The sequence below is a fragment of the Sorghum bicolor genome, chromosome 1, assembly GCF_000003195.3.
Source record: "Sorghum bicolor cultivar BTx623 chromosome 1, Sorghum_bicolor_NCBIv3, whole genome shotgun sequence".
NCBI lineage: Eukaryota > Viridiplantae > Streptophyta > Magnoliopsida > Poales > Poaceae > Sorghum > Sorghum bicolor.
This window is the reverse complement of record NC_012870.2, coordinates 5,921,896-5,940,529: the sequence shown is the minus strand read 5'-3', so window position 1 is coordinate 5,940,529 and position 18,634 is coordinate 5,921,896. Positions and strand designations below refer to the sequence as shown.

Here is an 18,634-nt window from a genome sequence, read left to right as displayed (position 1 = left end):
GTCGTTTAGAAAAAGAATATTTGGTCAAAACTTTTTCAAACTATAAACATCAGTACTTTTGGAGTATTTAATCTTACATAATCCTGAAGTACTTATATGCAGGGTGGAGCCAGAAATTATATATATGGCAGGCAGGCGGGAAAAAAAATAACTTGTAGAAGCGTGGCTCAAGTGATTAGGTTTTTCGTGGTGATCGGCTTAATTTAACTATTTGATACGATTGTTCGTATTTTTTATATGTACTTTGGAATCTAAGGTCCTATCTTTCAATGTATATGTAACATGCCAAGCAGGGCTCTACGGGACTTCATAAATCTCGAGATGTACCGGTGTAATCTTTCGGAGATGTAGGGATGATTTTATTAACTAGTTGTGTTTTGAATAATTCTATTTTGTGCCCCCTCCGTCCCGTAAAAAGTGTCGCTAACAAATATATATTGGTCTTAAGTTTGACTAGGTTTCCAAAAAATATTAATAAATTTATTATGAAAGATCTATTGAATGATCTATCTATTGATAATAACTATATGCTATAAATATCAATATTTTTATATGTATTCGATCAAAATTGAAAACGTTTGACTTTTTGGAAATTGAGAATGACACTTTTTGCTAGGAATGTGATTCACCCAAACATTTCTTTCTTTTTTGTCATTGTCAATTTCCAAAAACTTCATGACAGTGAGCAATGTGATTCACCCAAAACGTCATGACAGTGAGGAATGTGATTCACCCAAACATTTCTTTCTTTTTTTCCCGTAGTAACAAAAGCTAGTACTCTTTCTATTTTAATTATATTCAATTTTTCTAAGTACATCTATTGTATGCTTAGTTATACATATATTTAGATATATAGTTAGAATGACACCCGTATCTAGAAAAGTTAAAATATCTTATAATTTAAAACACATGGATTAGTATCTTCGTGAATTCCAGTTCTTCCTCTCCACATATGTTGTCAATAGTTACAGATATTGTCACTGGCTGCACTTGAGCATGCCTGTAACTCCGTGTGTCTGCAGCATGAATGAAAGAAAAAGGACTGCACGGTCAGCAACGCCTCGGCGCCGCTGCGCGTGGACACGATGATGCATGAGTCCCGCCACATGGCACACCGTTTCAATGTCAGAGCTGAGGTCACGGTTTTTCCAACTCCCCCTCGCGTCACACGGACCCAAGGCGGGCGCGCGCGGTGCCAACCGAGGATATGTGTCCTGCGGTACGGCACCATCACGGTGCTCGGTGGTTGCACTGTGGTCGGCAGGTGAGATTGCGGCGATCCAGTGGGCAGAGCAAAGTCTCGACATGCCGTTGTCTGGCCGGCGAGCGATCACGTTTTTGCACGCGCACCTCCGCCGCCGATCACCGTCTGACAGCAGGGCCACAAAATCTAAGACCCTGTTCTAAAATTTAAAATAGGCCCTATTTAAAAAAATAAAATACTAATAATATATATATACAAACTACAATGTATTATTTTTTTCTAAAAAATGTATAGCCTATGCTGTATATCCAGTACTATAGGTGTACACAAACTAATGACCTTTAGCATTTAATAATAAGTAAGTACCAAAAGAAATAATTCTACCAATATCTATACTACTCTCTCTGTTCTGAACTATAAGATGTTTTTTAGCTTTTTAAGAGTATATTGTTTTTATTATGTACATAGATCTGTATATCTAAGTGCTTAGCCAAACTGTATATCTAGAAAAAAAGTATCTTAAATGAAGGGAGTACAAGAGTACAAAACGTACAGATTTCAAGGATACAGTATACTAATACGAGTACGAGACAGTTACACACGGAAGACATCTCAAAATTCACACGGATCAGCTCATCGGTGGTTTCAGTACTACCACAAATCAATGGACTTTGAGATTCCCTTGCCTGGCAAATCACTGAGTTTGAGCAGGTCTGTATAGAGTTACAAGCTATGGCACGGGTGACCCGGACTCGAGCTTGCATTTGCTTGTCATGGACTCAGTACATGCACATACGTCAATTGCTCCAAAACTTAAGACTATAGGGTATTAGATCTCACCAGATAGGCTGTTATTTTTTAGGCCCTTAAGAATCTGAGGCGTCGCACGGGTTGCACGCCCCGTGCACGGCCCTGCTGCCAGTCACTGGGCCCAACGATAAGAAGCCAGCCATGACCCATGATCGTAACGCCGGAGTAGACGCCTTGCAAATCGATTGCAAACACTGCTTGCCTGGTGACTTGACTGAAAGTAACGCTCTCCCCATGCCTAGCTCGCTCGCTGCAGCCTGCAGGGGCGAGTGGGCACGCACGACGCGTTCCTATTACCCATTTTTTTTTCTTCTCCCCCCCCGGTGGCCGGTGGGGAACCGGAGATGCGCCACCGCCAGCGTCCACGCGCACGGGTCGGCGCACTGCCGGCCTTGGCCTTTTCCCTCCTTTCCACCTGCCTCCCTCCGCGTTCCCCATGTTTGGCCGGAGAAGCGCCTCGCCTCCGTCCGCAGCGAGATCACACCCTCCTGCTCCGGTTTGACTCTGACCACGCCGTCGCCGCGGCCGCTCTCTCGCACTCGCACTCGCACGGCGGCTCTGATCCGGTGGCTGACTTGACCGCGCGGTCAACGTTCCACCAGGAACCTTGGAGTCGTTCCCCTCTAGAGTCTCGATCCAGCCGCCCGCGACTTTTTTTTTTTTGCCTGTAGAATAATATAACAGATTAATGTATTACGTACATACTCGGCAGCCATCTGTTCCGGCCCATTTCTTCGTTGTACATGGACAATTCAGATCGGCCTGTCACGGTATGGCTGCAGACTGCAAACCCTGCAATATAATTTTGTCTCATGGGACGGGGCTCAATCAGCTAGTAAAAAAACGCAAATGGTCAGGACTCAGGATGTTCTTCTCCTGGACATATAGCGACGATCTAGCCTTATAATTGATAATCATTAGAACACTGGGATTTTTTTTCCCTTTTGTTTGGACTGTGCATATTTATGGAGGTTGGAAATGCACTCACAGTTATTTTATCAACTCGATTAATGATTCTGAATCAATATAATTCTTTCTACTCGATCAATAAAAGTACACAAAAAGGTTGCCGGGCAACGGAGTGGCAGACAACCTGATCACACACACAAAAGGAGATGACCTGGCGATCATGATGGCCGAGCGAGCGAATATGCTGATCAAGGCTTGCTCTGTCCTTTTCAACCTGAATTCTTGAAAACGCAGCGTAAACATGTGTTACACGAGCAACGAATAAAAGCAAGCTCCTTTCATGAGCCACTCACCCTTACTGTTTTTAAAACATACTACAACAGTATCTCTGCATTTGCCGTACAACATTTCAGTATCACTGAGACTGACTAACCCGCGCCGCTAAGATGGACCCCGAGAATCCACAGGCACATGCACAGCATATCACCATCCCAAAGATGATGATGATTGCGTCTTTTCTTCTGTGATTTGTCGAATGTACAACCTCTTTCCAGCGCCCGCATGTTCCATACCGAGACTGGATACTACAGTACATTATAGTATAGCCTAGCATCTCCTCCTGCAAAAACAAGATCGCAAGTTATAAACATTGGTATAGGTCACAATCATGAACTCATCAAGTGTCAGTTCCACTTGCTGTGACTCATTTCTTTATATTAAGGCAATTTTAAATTAGCTTCATAGCTTGGTTCAAAAACTTTCCTTGACAAAAAGCTCCAATGTTTTCTTTTTGTTGGCAGGAAGCCATTTCAGCATGCAAAAGAAATCCACAGCTTGTAAACTTGTGGTAACCTACTATATAGTATCTTGTTCAATATATAAAATCTTGAACAGGCCTGAAAGCAGTACACAGGCCGAGGCATTTTATAAAACTGAGATATTCTACTCAAAAAAATTGCATGATAGACGTACTTAGTGACTTGTTAAAGAGATTAAGAGAAAGAAAGGCTTACTTGTCAAATGGTCTTCACATTAAAACTAGAATTACTGCTGCCCACAAAGAAGACAACTACTAGCCATGACTTCTGGGATCAGGAACTTGATGAACTTTCCTAGATTCCGCACTGGAGAACTGACCAACCACTCGTGCATGAGGTATGTTGGGATCACCAGAAGCAAGTGCAACCACGTTCTCAAGAAAATACTGTTTTGGAAGTCTCCCAACAACATTGCCTTCCTCATTTCCTTCCTTATCCAGAAAGGCAAAGTGAGGAATGCCTTCCACCCCAAACTCATCAAGCTCTTGTTCCCACTTTGTATTGTCAACATTCAGCATTACAAAATTGACACGATCCCTGGAAACAACACTCAAGATGTGTAAATAGCATCGGTGAGAATCCGATAAATAAAGACAACAGATCCAAAGATGATCTTGGTGAGTAATTGTGTTTTAATGTTGGATATAATCATTGTGCCATTGATCACAGAAACTTGGTGAAAGTGTGAAACCTTTTGTGAACAGAACTTCCATATTTTCCATTTATCCTGTTGAATTCTAAGAATAAATTACAATAATTGAGCCTTGTGATCGACTATGCTTTGAATGATCAAGTGTGGAAAACCTACCCACACAGAACTAATTTCCACAGCAGTCCAGCTATAAGGTTTGCTCTTATCCTAGGATCATAAGGGATAAACGCCACCAGGAGGACATCTGGGAAGCTGTCAGCTGCTAGCTTGGTGATTATGACTCTTGGGGAGACTTGGATTAATTCTTCTTAATTGCTTGATTGCATAAACCAGTATGTGGTCAGTAGCCATACCTTGCACAAAACGAACACATAACTTCCTAGAAATAGATCTAACCAACTGACAATAATCCTATCTTATCTAACTGGCTTAAGCCCTTATCTGAACTGATGGACTGGATGTGCCTGCCGTGCAGCAACTTGTATCCTGGCTGTCGCACCCATAACAAGGTCCAATCGAGTGTGGTCAATAGGATAGGCAACATAATGAAGCATGGACAAGCATTGATTCTATGAAATGAACCACTGGTATTCCCAATCAAGGTTTAAAGTGCAAAAATGTGAAAAGTGGTGTGAAAACACATTACTTGTATTGTTGTTCAACTTTGTAGATATCTGGAGCTAACTCTCTGCAGACTTCGCACCAGTCTGCATAAAACTCAACAACAGTGGGCTTGCCATTTGAAAGAGCCTGCAGATGAATTTATCAGGTTAAGTTTCGTAAGCATTTACGGTGAAGGAAAACATCTACAGAACAATGTGATTCCAGCTTAGCAGGGTTTTTGGTCAAAATCAATTCCACATAGTGAATGGAATGGAACAGGTTAATCTGAAGAATGTTAGTAACATAATGACAGGAGCTACGTTAATCGTGTATTAAGCAAAGAATACCAATATGACTTGAAGAAACCAAAGATGCATGGATTCAATAACAGGCCAGCGAAAAAGAAGAAAAATATATTGTTTTGTCTACTGAAATTATTCCTTTCCAGTCAGTTATTATTATGCATGTCATGAGCAGCAACTGCAAAGAATGATACAATTTGTAAATACCAGCCAATTACTTTTGTTTTTGGAAACCAACCAATTAACTAAATAAACACAAGACATAGTATAGTTCAAGTATATCAACTCTAGTATTTTCACCAGGCACACAAGCCACATCAAGGACAAAAATGCTGACCTCTTCATATGGCACGGCATTGGCAGCGAGATCTTTAAGAGATGCCTCGCTAAGATTGAGCCTCTGGGATGCAAAGAGAGCCACTGCCCCAAGAGTTGACAATAGTGCTACCCTTCTGTTGAGATCCTTATTTGGGAGAGCTGGAAGCCCAGGATCCTCGGGTGTACTAGTCGGAGCCTCTTCTTTGACAGACTCAGCTTCCACAGCCTGCTCATCCTGTGAAAGGAAAATATCACATCAATACGTATTGACTCAAGACTCCACATTTCTCATTGGGTGATTGACATATAATATAACCTAGCAAGAGTATTGGCTCAAGACTGCAAAATTCCAGCAGCTTGTTTGTGCCTTCTACAATCTGCACAGGTTGGAAGTTCTAGCAGACTATGATTTTGCTCGGATTACTCTAAGATGAAAAATAATAATATCCACGGGTTCATTTTGGCAGATCCAATGGGTAGTCCAGTGCCAACCAGGATTTCGGCCCAAAAAAATTTTACTAGTCTGCAGAGCCCAGGAAACTTTGGCCCAAATGTCCTCCTCCTCTCACTCAGTCACTCTCGTTAGCCCAGGCGGAAGCCACCCGAGCGCGAGACCGCGACCCCAGCCGCCCACGCCCGGCCACCCACCGCCCCGCCCCACCCCGCAGGCCGCCCCTGCCCATCCCACGCCCACAGCCCGCCGTCTCCGCGCCTCCACGGCTCTGCCAGTCCGCCGGCGGCCGGCGCCGGGCGCTTCAAGCCGCCGCCCGCCAGCGCCCACGGCTGGCCCCTGCTTTGCATGCAGGGAAATAAAAATACGGGAACTTCAGGTACACGGATCTTTGTTAGTTTGGTGTGCTATGGAAACGCACCGTCTCTGGCTCCGCGGAGTCCGGCGGCGCGACGCAGGCGATGGTCCTCGGCCGGCGCAGGCCCCACCGCGGCCGCAGGCGGAGCGAAGAGCACGGACGGGAGGAGCATCGGACTCTGGCGAAGCTCGGCGGGAGGAGAAAGCCGGAACAGCTCGAGGAGGCCACGCTCGCCATTTCTTTCACTCTAGTTTTTGCAGCTTTGTCTCGGCACGCAGTAGAGTCAAACCCAGAGGCGGAGGAGATGGATGATGTGGGTGGTCAGCATGGCGCCACGCCGCCCGGAATCGTGCGATGCACGGGGGCTGGACTATTCTGGGCTTTGAGAAAGCCCAACGTGTAAGGCAGCGAAGCAGCAACAATTGGCCCATACCTCACGAACAACGCGCGATGGTCCAATAGGAGTGATATTTCCGGCCCAGTAGAATCACTGTACCGACCCTTATTTTCAAAGCAGAAAAAAGTGACCTTTTCTTCATCCTAAATAACAAATATAAAGAATTTCTAATTATCTTCCACGAGATTATTGTGTTTGTTATCTTCCATTTTTTGTATGGTCCAGATGTTTTAAAGATTCGTGCTAACCTTGTTGTTAGTTCTGTGGTCCCATATAATAAGTTTTGTGTTTGTCACTCCATTATCCCGTTGCTTCTTTATCCTTTCAGTTTCCTGTCATGGGAGGTCTCGACGGTGGCTGTAGCCTTGCCGCCGGCGGTGGTGGCGGTGCGCATGGCCTTGCCAGCGGTGGTGGCGTCAGCATTGGTGTTTGGTCATGTTGTCTACAGTGGTCGTAGCTTTGTCTAAATTCTAAAGTGGCGGCGGCTTTGGAGGAGGAGGCAGCAGCGACGATGTTGTTGTTCGAGGCGGCGACGGCTTTGTCGGAGGAGTTAACGACGACCGTGGCGTCCTTCTCGTATCTAGCGGCGGCAACGATGTTCTTCAGGTGATTTTTTGTTCTCTTGTTTTCTGATTTGATTTGTATTGTGGTTGTTTCTGTTGCGGCGTTGGTTGCGTGCTTGGCCAGGGAAAGCTCGTCAGCAAGGCAGCAAGGTGCTCTGCAACCTTCGCCCCTCCAATGTCGATCCCTGATTCGGATGTTGCGCTTGTCAGGAAGCCTCGCCCGTGCTCCTCCAGTTCGTGCTATGTTTTGGCATTCCACATCTGTAGTTTTTTTTTCAGTCAAATGTGGGATTGGTGTGTTTAGGTTGTGGTTGTGTTCATCTTGTTTTTTGGATTGGCGACTGTTGTGATCTGGCTGAGATCTTCATGGAAGTTCTTAGCAGATAGATATATTGTCAGTTTGCTTCAGCTGAATTGGTATGCGGTGAAATTTGTGTACCGTGGGAATTAAAAATGGGATTTACAGCTAGATGTTAGCAATTGCCATGGTAGTTTGTTGTGCCTTACTCACTGGACCCTTTGTACTTGCTGAAGCACTCACATGCACTGTCTGATGTATGACTCCCAATGTTCTTCTGTCTACTGACCCAATCTCTTGTTGTTTTGTTCAAATTTTTATCCTTGGACTACATATTCAGTATGGTTGAGACATATTGTTAGATCCAGGTGGTTCTGGCTGTAGGTTCTAGGATCTCATGCAGGTATTATCGACCTATGTATTAATTGAAATTCACTTAAGATTTGTTATCCATTTCTGCTCACATATTTCAGTTTGTCCATCCGATCTACTGAGCAACTATCACTATCTGCTACAGTACTATTAGTACCAGTACTAATCTATGATTGGACAATATTTGTCAAATAAAAACGAAAACTTTTTTGAATCTAAACAAGGCCTTAGGTGAGGTACTGATAATAACTCACCTTCCTCCATCAACAATGCTTTGTTTTAGCCTGTCTGCAAAGTGCCAAGCTAAATGCCAATTCAAAATTCACCACATCAGAGTCGTCCTCAACGACGACGGGAATGGCACACGGCTAGCTGGTTTATCTTTGTTTTTTTTTGCTCCAGCGTTTGCCATTTCTAGTGATTAGTCTTGTTTTGCTTATAGAATGTGTACACATATTCAGTAATGTACTACTACTACTATCAGTAGCAGAGCCGGTCTATGCGTGTTTAGGTTGATTATCCAATCTGGCCATAACATCGAACTAACTGCTCCTAAAATGTTCTAGGCTGCTAGTGTTTGTTCAGTTTACTTATAACTAGTTGTACAACATCTGTAATTCTTTATCTTGGTGCTATCTAGTTTGGGACATCAGTACTAGTCCTTGAGAGAGTAGTAGGAGCGTGTCTGCGTGTCACAAGAATTTGCCAAGGCTAGCAGTCATCTATTACAATCAGAGCATGTCTGACCAAACCTATTCAGATAGGATATGAGTATTCTCCAAATAAATGATTCACCCAGGGAGGCTCGATGTCATTGATTAGAATCAACACATTTGATAAAACAGATTAATTTGCAAGTGTGACTTCTTCTAATCTGACTAGTTAGTCAGACCTGTCACTGCTAATCTATCTAGTTCCTCAGCATGTCATTTGTCTGTTTGTGTAAATTAAGTTCGTTGATTGACATGTGAAAAGATAATCTTCTTATTTTATTTGTTCTTTTAGAAATTTTTTGAATAATGATGAAGTTGTTGTGAGATGACATAACAAATAAGCAGTGTAGCTGAGCTCAGAATGGTGGTGGCAATGGAGTGGGTGGGAGCATTTCAGTTCACCCTTCAAGTTTCAGTGATTCAGATTTCATTATTTTATTGTTTTAGTTTTAGTTACTGAGTATAATTTATTGCTTGTACCTGTGTTTCAGCAATATTTAGATTTTCAGTTTTTGAATTTTGTTAAGTTAGTTTAGTTTGTAGAATTCTACTTCATTACTATTATATTGCCTATATTCAGTTTCAGTGTCTGTTGATTGTTTGTTTCGTTTGAGGAAGATTTGTTCCAGTTTGCTTGTTCGTCACTTTGTATGTTGTACAACTGCAGTTAGGCTGATTTATTGCTTGGCTTGTTGGTTTCTTTTAGTTTCTTTTTATTATAATTCATTCTATTAGTTTCTCTTAGCTTCACCTTCAGTATCATGGATGCTTGGCCTGTTGATCGAAATAAAATATTTGGAGCTTGTGAAAATATTTTAAAATCTTTCAAGAATTAGATTTATCTCTAAAAAAGTAAAAAATATCCAAAAACACAAACAAATCTCAAAACGTTTTAATCAATGTTTAAGCTTGTTTTGAAAACTTTCCGCAGCAAAAAGAAGATAAGACACAACCAACATGAATGTATAGCTTGAATGCATGTTACATTCATGCCGGTTGCATATTTTCATAGTGAAAAGTTTATAAAGACGTTTAGACATGGCGAAGCTACATTGTAGCTTGTGGGTGCAAATGCACCACCTTCTAAATTTCTCAATATGGTTGTTGCTTATTTTTTTTACATCGATAAGAGAAGTGCACCACCCTCTAAATTTCTCTAGCTTCGCCAGTGACAAAGAAAGTTTTGGAAGTTTTCTAGATACTTCTTTCGATTTTACTAGAATTAAATCTAATTGTTTTTAGCTTGTAGATACAATTTCACGAGCTTTTAATATTCAAGAGTTCAGGAGATAAGATGTCAAGTTTGAAAGTTTATTAAACAGAAAAATCGTATTCATAGAGCTTCCTTTATGCATAAAAAGGAAGAGAAAACTCTTTCCAGCGAGCCCCACATACATCAAGCCCAACAAACAAAGTCTGAGATTTACGGCCCAGTGAGCCCAGCGCACAGAAACCTTCCGAAATCAGGCCTTGTTTAGTTCACCCAAAAATTTAAAAGTTTTCAAAATTCATGTCACATCGAATTTTTTGGTACATACATGAAGCATTAAATATAGACGAAAATAAAAACTAGTTGCACAGTTTAACTGTAAATTACGAGATAAATCTTTTGATCCTAGTTAGTTTATGATTGGACAATATTTACCACAAACAAACGAAAGTGCTACGGTAGCAAAATCCAAAATCTTTTCGCGTCTAAACAAGGCCTCAATGCATACAGCGATATAACCCGATAAATAACCGCCATAAAAGTGGCTCGTCTATCTTTTTCTCTTGGCAGTGACAAGCCGGCGGCAGAGGAGGAGCAGGCCCGCTCCAGGGCACCGTCAGCTAAACAGGTCATTCCACCTCTCTTTTTCTCTCCGATCTCTACTAATCCACCAGCAGATCAGCTAGAGTTCGTATCCCCTGAGGAAAACAAGAAGTGGTAATGGATTGGGGTTGGGGGTCCTCTTCCTCTCCGGCGCACGTATGATTGACGCCGCGTGCGCGCGCCCGGCCCGCCGCCCACTCATAGGCAAGCGGAAAGTGCCAGCGATTTGCGATGCCGCGCACGAATCATTCTGTCGCCGGGGCTGGGCTGCCCGCTCGTTCGTTCGTTCGTTCGTTTGTTGCCCGCTTGCCACGCTTGCGTGCCATCCTGCCCTGCCAAGCTGGGCTGCCTTGTCTCTGCATGCCCCGTTGCTTGTCGCGGCCCCCATCGTCTTTGATCGCTGCCAACCAGCTTGCACAAAAACAAATGGCAAAAAAAAGAGCCGAAACGAACTGCTGGGGCCAATGATGGGCAGTGGTTGGGGATACTTATTTATCTGCCAGAGGAATTTAGATCGTGTTGGAGGCTAAGGGCCACATTTGCCAGACGACTAGATCTTGACAGCGTCCTCTGAATCTCTAGCCAGCCGTGCCGAGATGCGTGTCAATGCAAGCCGCCATTAGTCCTGATCGTTCCGCTAATGCAGCCAATTCTTGTGCACCATGTGAGGCTACAGCGCTTTTCTAATCATCATCATCAACAACTTTGCAGAGGAAACAACATATATGAGAGTTGTTAATAGAATGCTGATCGTTTTGTTTAGTCTCCTCAGCTTTGTCCCTTGCGATGTACACTTACTGCTGTAACATTCTGTAGCGGAATGTTTCACCTTAAACTTTCTGCAGGCATAAGACTAGTTCCTTACATGCTTGTCGTTGTGTTCCGCCGGTACTGATTGACGATATATATCTGAAAAAAATTAGTGGTCCCCGGCTCCCGTTGTACAATGTTTCAGATGAACAGCAATTGAATCCGGCACTGTGTGGAATTTAGCCAACTGAAATTGCACTACTTTGGTCTCAGGGAGTAGCTGGGACATTGATCCAGATCACTTCTTGAAATTCATGGGCGGCAATCCTGTTTCTGAACAGGCGTATAAGCTTTAGACTAAAACCCTATTGGAACCCCCCTCGTCGTGCATACTATTGGCAAACAAAGACAGAAAAAACTGCATAAAGGCGAAATCTAAAGAAGTTGATCTCGTCAGTGCAAAGATTATATTACTCGAGTTGTACCAAGACTTGCACACTCATTGCATGAAGATCAGGGAAAAGCAGTTCTTGGAGCAGGACGAGAAACGCATGAAGAAATGACCCACAAATGTTCGGCAAAGCTGGTGCACCACTAGATATTGCTGGTGCCTGGTGCCCCATATCCCTGCGTCGCCAAGATTTCAAGCATCTTCATTGAAATCCGCCGAAACTGACATCGCTAATGCCTCATTGCTTACCCGTTTTCAAGGAAGATTGGACCTACTCCGGGGTTTTTTTTTTTTTGGTGAGATGGAAAACGAACGAAAGGAAGAGATTAGCAGCTTGTTGTGGGTCGTTGACAGCTGATGATGACACGGAGTCACGGACTGTTCTGTCCTGAAGATGACCCAGCTCACCGTCATTCAGACAGAACAAGCTTGAAGCCATCAATGCTCGGAGGAAGGTAGTACTATACGTGCTCCGGATGAGATTTGAGCCTTTCTCGCGTACTCCAATGCTTTGAAAACTTTTGAGAAAGCTGAAGCAAGCCATGCCCATAGGCTTTTTCTGAAAGCCTCTCGTGTGCTTTTGCGTCCGGTTAAAACGATGCATAGATTCCCCCCCTTGGATTTCTGTAACATGATGAGCTGAACCACAAGTTCTACGACTACGACCAATGCTTGTACAAGTACAAATCAGCAGACGAATGAAACCTGAGCTGGTCAAGGTCCAGCTAGAGCCGTAGAGCGATGTACAGCACAGATACCTTCTACAAATCTGGTGGTTGGTGTCATGACGAAAGGCCTGCCGCCCCCTGCACAGTTAACACCACCCCTGATCCCTGAGGAACTGTTGGCACTAGCAGACTAGCAGCCAAAGCCAAAGGTTGTCGTAGTGCCGTGGTGATCCCCCAGCCTTTTGAAGCCATTGCCCCTTTTGTGCCCGTGCCTTTTGTGTGTACACGCCATGGCACGGCCAGGCCCATCCCCAGGGGCCGCAGGGCACGCCCACGCACTACCCTGACATGTTTGCCAATGCCACCACCGTCCGCCGGCACGAGTACCTGCTAGTGCTTGGTGGCCAGGCCACACAGGAGGCCCCTCCCCCCTGTTTTTTCAGGCGAGAGACGGAGATCTGGGGCTCACCTTCCAGAGCTGTTGCCTTGTGCAGTTGTGTGATCTCTTCCTGCAAAACATGCATGGTTCCTCATGCACGGCGGCAGTCGGCACCATGAAAGGCAGAGAGAGTCTTGTTGAGATGCAAAAAGTTTTTGGATTTAGATGCAAAAAGTTTTTACAAAAAGTTGTGTTTAGACACTGTAGTATTTTCGTCTTTATTTGACAAACATTGTCTAATTATAGAGTAACTAGGCTTAAAAGATTCGTCTCATGATTTACAGTTAAACTGTGTAATTAGTTATTCTTTTTAACTATATTTAATACTTTATACATGTGCCGCAAGATTCGATGTGACGGAGAATTTTGTAAAGTTTTAGATTTTTAGACGTATTTAAACAAGGCTCACAGTGGCGGCACGGCGCCACCTCCGGCATTCATGACCGCGTCACGCCTCCTCATTTATTATTTCGACCTGCAGGCACAGGCGAGGCAAGCAGTGCCAGCAGCGGCCGCGGGAGTTCAAAGTTTTTTAAACTTTCGCCTTGTTTAGTTCCCAAAATTTTTTAAGATTCTCCGTCATATCGAATCTTGCGGCATATGCATGAAGCATTAAATATAGATGAAAATAAAAACTAATTACACAGTTTACCTGTAAATCGCGAGACGAATCTTTTGATCCTAGTTAGTCTATAATTAGATAATATTTGCCACAAACAAACGAAAGTGCTACAGTAGCGAAATCAAAATTTTTTCCAAAACTAAACAAGAGCAAAGCATGGCCTTGACCAAAAAGGAAGCCTGGATCATATGGGTATACTGGTTTCAAGAAGTTCGAGAAAAAAAATGGGTCGTGTCCCGTGGATATAAGGGAAAGAACAGTTTTTACCACGAGATTCCTTCATTCTTCTCGTTGTTAGTACTTAATTGACCTGACTCGCGGTGAGCTAAACGTAAGTAGTAGTTAAAATAGTGGCACTTTTGTGTTCACTCTATCGAGACAATGTCTGAATCTTTTTAATACTCCGATGTTGTCACTGCAACGAGGCAGTGCTTTCTGCCCAAGTGGTGAGATCAGCTGTTTTGAATCCGAAGGTTTTGCATCCCGGGAACAATTTCGTGGATTATGCGTGAATGGTGAATTGGTCCAGCAGCAACCACCACAAGATTTATAGCCGTCCATGGTTTCAAAAAACAAAAAGATTTATAGCCGTCCATGACAGTCATTAGAGACGACGGTCTTACAGGGAGGGTTTGTACTAAACCAGTGGTTAGTTAAAAAAGGGGAAAGCGAGTACGGACGGAGGGCTGGATAAACAAAGGGCTGATGGTGATGGAGGATACGTGCTTTTGAGGCAATTCTGCCTTGTTTAGTTTACCCCGAAAACCAAAAAGTTTTCAAGATTTCTCGTCACATCGAATCTTGTGGCACATGCATGAAATATTAAATATAGACGAAAACAAAAACTAATTACACAGTTTAGCTGTAAATCACGAGACGAATCTTTTGATCCTAGTTAATCTATAATTGGATAATATTTGTCACAAACAAACGAAAGTGCTACAGTTCCGAAAAGTTTTCACTTTTCGGAACTAAACAAGGCCAAAAAAACTAAAAACGCCATCTTGTCTTCGTCTTCCCCCACTTGGGAATCCTTTACTCCTCCCACCAAAACAAAACACCGGGATAGGTAGGACACCATTATTGCGAGTGAAGCGAGCTTTGCCCTCCCCTGAATCCCACGGTCCAGCTGTTCCTTCCAAGAAATGCCTGCCTGGTGCGGTTCCTGAGAGGATCGTTCGACGATGCAGGGAAGGAGGAAGAACACACGGGAGATGGCCCGGGAGCAGCCACAGCCGCAACCCCCGCCGGCGGCGGCGGCGGCCAGCTCCAAAGGCCAAGCATGGCAAGCAAAGCAATTGCTCTCGTGTTCTTTTTGCTTGTGTGGTGATTTGTTGTTGTGTGATCTCTGATCTGCGTGTCTGTGCTCGTCAGGTTCTGCACCACAGGATTGCCCAGCGATGTAGTGATCGAGGTCGGCGACATGACCTTCCATCTCCACAAGGTTGGTGAATCTTGCCTCCAGTCCTTCAATCGACTCTCAAAAAATGAGCATCATCTCCATATGCTAATCTCGTCAATGTCTCTGTCGTGAGTTGGTTGGTGTGGCCCATTCCATAGTCTCGAGCTGTCAGAAGTGGGGAAAAATCGCCACTCTTTGATTTGATCCCAAAAGTTTGCTGAATCCGGTGCCTTTCGTGCAGTTCCCGTTAATGTCGAGGAGCAAGAAGCTTCACGACCTCATCACGAACAAGGAGTCGCGCGAGGCCAGCCGGAGGGGCAGAGGAGCCGAGCAGGAAGAGGATGCGGGAGAGATCAGAGAGGAGGAACTAGACGTGGTGCTGGAGGAGGACGAAGAGGCGGACGTGCACCGTATCCGGCTCCCGGAGTTCCCCGGCGGCGCGGAGGCGTTCGAGCTGGCCGCCAAGTTCTGCTATGGCGTGAAGCTGGACCTCACGCCGGCCACAGCCGCGCCGCTGCGCTGCGCCGCCGAGCGCCTCGGCATGTCCGACGACCATTCGGAAGACAACCTCGTCTCCCGCGCCGACCGGTTCATATCGCAGACCGTCCTGAGGAACCCCAGGGACGCCATCCGCGCCCTCAAGTCTTGCGAGGGCCTCCTCCCCCTCGCAGACGACCTCGGCGTCGTGTCGCGCTGCGTGGACGCCGTCGCCGCCAAGGCCGCCGCGTCCACGCCCACGGCACTCTTCGGCTGGCCCATCGCCGACGACGCCAGGGCCGGCGACCGCCAGCGCCGCAAGAACGGCGCCGCTGCCGGGGCCACGTGGTTCGACGACCTCGCCGGCCTTTCCTTGGCCACGTTCACCCGTGTCATTGCCGCCATGAAGGAGCACGGCGTCGGCCCTGAGGTTATTGAGGGGGCTCTCATTGCGTACGCCAAGCGGTCCATCCCAGGGCTGTCGCGCACTGGCAGGCATGTCGGCGGCGGCGGGGGCGCCGCCGCTGCGCCGCCTTCGTCCGATGGGGAGCAGAAGGCGCTTCTCGAGACTGTCATTGCCAACCTCCCCGAGGAAACCATCAAGAGCAGTGCCCACACCGGCACGGCCGTGGGCGCCACCACGGCGCGCGTCCTCTTCGGTCTCCTGCGTACGGCCAACATCCTCCACGCGTCGGAGGCGTCACGGGACATGCTGGAGCGGCGCATCGCCGCGCGGCTGCCCGACGCGGCCGTCGACGACCTTCTCATTCCGAGCTACTCGTACCTCGTGGAGACGCTCTACGACGTGGATTGCGTCGAGCGCATTGTGCGGTATTTCCTGGAAGGCCGCGACGTCGCTGACGAGGGCAATGAAGAGGAAGGCAGCGAGGCGGAGACCCCAGGCAGAGAGGCTAGCCGACGAGCCATGCTGGCCGTGGGGAGGTTGGTGGATGCCTACTTGGGGGAGATCGCGACAGATGCCAACCTGAAGCCGGACAAATTCTGCGACCTCGCCTGGGCGTTGCCGGACGGCGCCCGCGTGTACGACGATGGCCTTTACCGAGCTGTCGACATCTACCTCAAGGTGAGGGAGCAGCGCGTTCTTGTGGTCTTCTTGTCTGCAAGCTTGTGAAACAATGCCGGTGCTGATGAGTGATGAATGCTTGTTTTGGCTGTTCTCTCTGCAGGCTCATCCGGGTCTCAGTGAAGAAGAGAAGGAGAAGGTGAGCGGCGTGGTGGACGGGCGCAAGCTGACGCTGGAGGCCTGCACGCACGCGGCGCAGAACGAACGGCTGCCGCTGCGGACGGTCGTGCAGGTGCTCTTCTTCGAGCAGCTCCAGCTACGCCGGGCCATCGCGCAGACCATCATGGCTAACGAAGGCGGCGCAGCCGGGTCAGGGGAGGAAGGCGGTGAGAGCGACGGTGGCGGGACATGGCGCGTGGCGGCACGGGGCAACCAGATGCTGCGGCTCGACATGGACAGCATGCGGAACCGCGTGCACGAGCTCGAGCGCGAATGCACGAGCATGAGGAAAGCCATCGACAAGATGGACCGGCGAGGCGGGGCGCCGGTGGATAGGGGAGCGCCGTCCGTGCCGGCAGATGGGAGGTGGGGCGCGATAGTGACGAAGCGGTTCGGGTGCAAATTCCCGGCGCAGGTCTGCCAGTCGCAGCAGCGGACGGTTGTGGCACGGACTCGCCGGCCACGCATTGAGCAGAGCCCCTGAGTTCTTAGCCATTGCACATCCTAGCTTCGAGTTCATTGTTCTGTTCTCTTGATTCTTTTCCTGGATTTGTGAAAAATTTCAGAGTTTTCCCTGCGCGGCATCGTGTCCTTTTCCTTTGAGATCATTGAATTGCGTATTAGCAGCGCACAAATTGTACTTGGAAGTCAGTCATCTTGCTGGCCAACATATCAAACTACATGTTGGCTAAACCAATTCTTTCATCCTTCTCTCGGCTCTCGCTATTAACAAATGTTACAAATTTACAAACTTGCTACGAAGAACTTAACCTGCGTGTGACCAGTTGTGGTAGCTGGGGAGAAGGCTTGTCACCAGTAGTCGCCGCAGGAGCAGGCGCCGTCCTTGAAATGGTGGAAGCGCTTGTTGTCCCTGACGACGATCTCGCGGCCGGTGACCTTGGCGATGAGCTTGACGGCGTTGTGGCAGTCCCCGCAGATGCGGAGGTTCTTCATGACCCGGAGCGGCGTCCCCGGCGACGTGCTCACCAGACCGAACGCGATGGCCAGGCGCTCGCTGTGGTACATGAGCGCGCGGGCCTTGGCGTCCTCGTCGATGTCGTGGAGCACGTGGCGCGTGTCCGGCACGTACCCCGCCGCGCGGATCTGCGCGTGGAGCTCCCGCACCTTCGCGTACGCCTCCGGCCGCTTGGCCTGAACCGCCGCGTCCTCCTCCCTCCGCCTCGGCCGCTCCTCGAGGACTCGGCGCGCGTCGCCGCGGGCGCCGAGCTTGAGGTACAGCGTGGCGATCCTGTGCAGGACGGGCGCGGGGATCGAGGAGCCCGGCCTGGACGAGAGCAGGCGGTGGGCGCGCCTGAGGGAGGCCAGGGACCGCGTGTCGGCGCAGGCTTGGAGGAGCGCGGCCTGCTCCTCCGGCTCGAGTTGTTCGGCGCTGCCTCGTTGGAGCAATTGGTCGAGCAAGCTAACGGCGGCCTCCGGGCTGGGTTCTCGACGCAGATGCCCGAGCTCGTCGCTGTCGAATCGGCGATCGATGGGCTCCGGTAAGCTGGTAGTCGTGACAGAGGCGGAGGGTTCGGGGTATGCAAAGCGGAGCGCCGGGCGGCTATGGTCGCGGTGGTGACGAGAAGCCGTGTCGGCCGGTGCGTGGAAACCGCTTCGTCTCCGACCGCGGATACCTGGACGTGTGAGCGTGGTGGTGGTGGTGAGAGTGGAGGAAGGGGAGGTCAAGGAAGCGGCCGGTGCTGCTAGTGTTGGAGAAATCAGCATGTTTGGCGGTGGCGTGAGGTGCAGGTGGAGACGGGGAGCGCGCAGATATCAGAGGACGCGACAAAAGATTATCCGAGCTGGGTGGAAGAAGCCGCACCGTAGTGGCAGTTCGGCAATTGGACTGGGCCGGAGAAAGGTAGCGCCCGCGGCCCTCCGGCGCGCGCTCTCTTTGGGCCGCGCTAATTTTCGGTTGCAAGAAAAAGTAGCTGCTTCCCCTAAAAAAAAAAAAGGAAAAAGTAGCTGCTGCCGTTGCAGCTGCTTTTGTAAATACTCAAT

At 47.5% G+C, this 18,634-nt stretch overlaps 3 protein-coding genes across 3 annotated transcripts; 1 reads left to right on the top strand and 2 right to left on the bottom strand.

Moving 5' to 3' along the window:
• On the bottom strand, positions 3,026-6,874 carry LOC110431877 (thioredoxin-like protein HCF164, chloroplastic). The gene is made up of 5 exons (XM_021451607.1): positions 6,489-6,874; positions 5,636-5,851; positions 5,040-5,143; positions 3,937-4,278; positions 3,026-3,542 (listed from the first exon to the last, which is right to left on the bottom strand). Exons 1-4 carry the CDS (start codon positions 6,660-6,662, stop codon positions 3,996-3,998), a joined length of 777 nt encoding a protein of 258 aa, XP_021307282.1. The 5' UTR covers positions 6,663-6,874; the 3' UTR covers positions 3,026-3,542; positions 3,937-3,995.
• LOC8083968 (BTB/POZ domain-containing protein At5g66560) lies at positions 14,513-17,338 on the top strand. The gene is made up of 4 exons (XM_002466347.2): positions 14,513-14,796; positions 14,886-14,955; positions 15,155-16,474; positions 16,578-17,338. Exons 1-4 carry the CDS (start codon positions 14,696-14,698, stop codon positions 17,115-17,117), a joined length of 2,031 nt encoding a protein of 676 aa, XP_002466392.1. The 5' UTR covers positions 14,513-14,695; the 3' UTR covers positions 17,118-17,338.
• Positions 17,316-18,503, bottom strand: LOC8086183 (putative pentatricopeptide repeat-containing protein At5g52630). Its single transcript, XM_002463783.2, has one exon. The coding sequence runs from the start codon at positions 18,356-18,358 to the stop codon at positions 17,444-17,446; it is 915 nt and encodes a 304-aa protein (XP_002463828.1). The 5' UTR covers positions 18,359-18,503; the 3' UTR covers positions 17,316-17,443.

Excerpts from the sequence above, each read along its gene's own strand:
- LOC8083968 (XM_002466347.2), top strand. The coding sequence starts at position 14,696 with ATGCAGGGAAGGAGGAAGAACACACGGGAGATGGCCCGGGAGCAGCCA. Across the intron at positions 14,797-14,885 it reads AGCTCCAAAGGCCAAGCATG|GTTCTGCACCACAGGATTGC; the intron begins GCAAGCAAAGCA and ends TGTGCTCGTCAG. Across the intron at positions 14,956-15,154 it reads TGACCTTCCATCTCCACAAG|TTCCCGTTAATGTCGAGGAG; the intron begins GTTGGTGAATCT and ends CCTTTCGTGCAG.
- LOC110431877 (XM_021451607.1), bottom strand. The coding sequence starts at position 6,662 with ATGGCGAGCGTGGCCTCCTCGAGCTGTTCCGGCTTTCTCCTCCCGCCG. Across the intron at positions 5,852-6,488 it reads ACTCCGCGGAGCCAGAGACG|GATGAGCAGGCTGTGGAAGC; the intron begins GTGCGTTTCCAT and ends TTCCTTTCACAG. Across the intron at positions 4,279-5,039 it reads AAAGTTGAACAACAATACAA|GGATCGTGTCAATTTTGTAA; the intron begins GTAATGTGTTTT and ends TGTTGTTTCCAG.
- LOC8086183 (XM_002463783.2), bottom strand. The coding sequence starts at position 18,358 with ATGCTGATTTCTCCAACACTAGCAGCACCGGCCGCTTCCTTGACCTCC.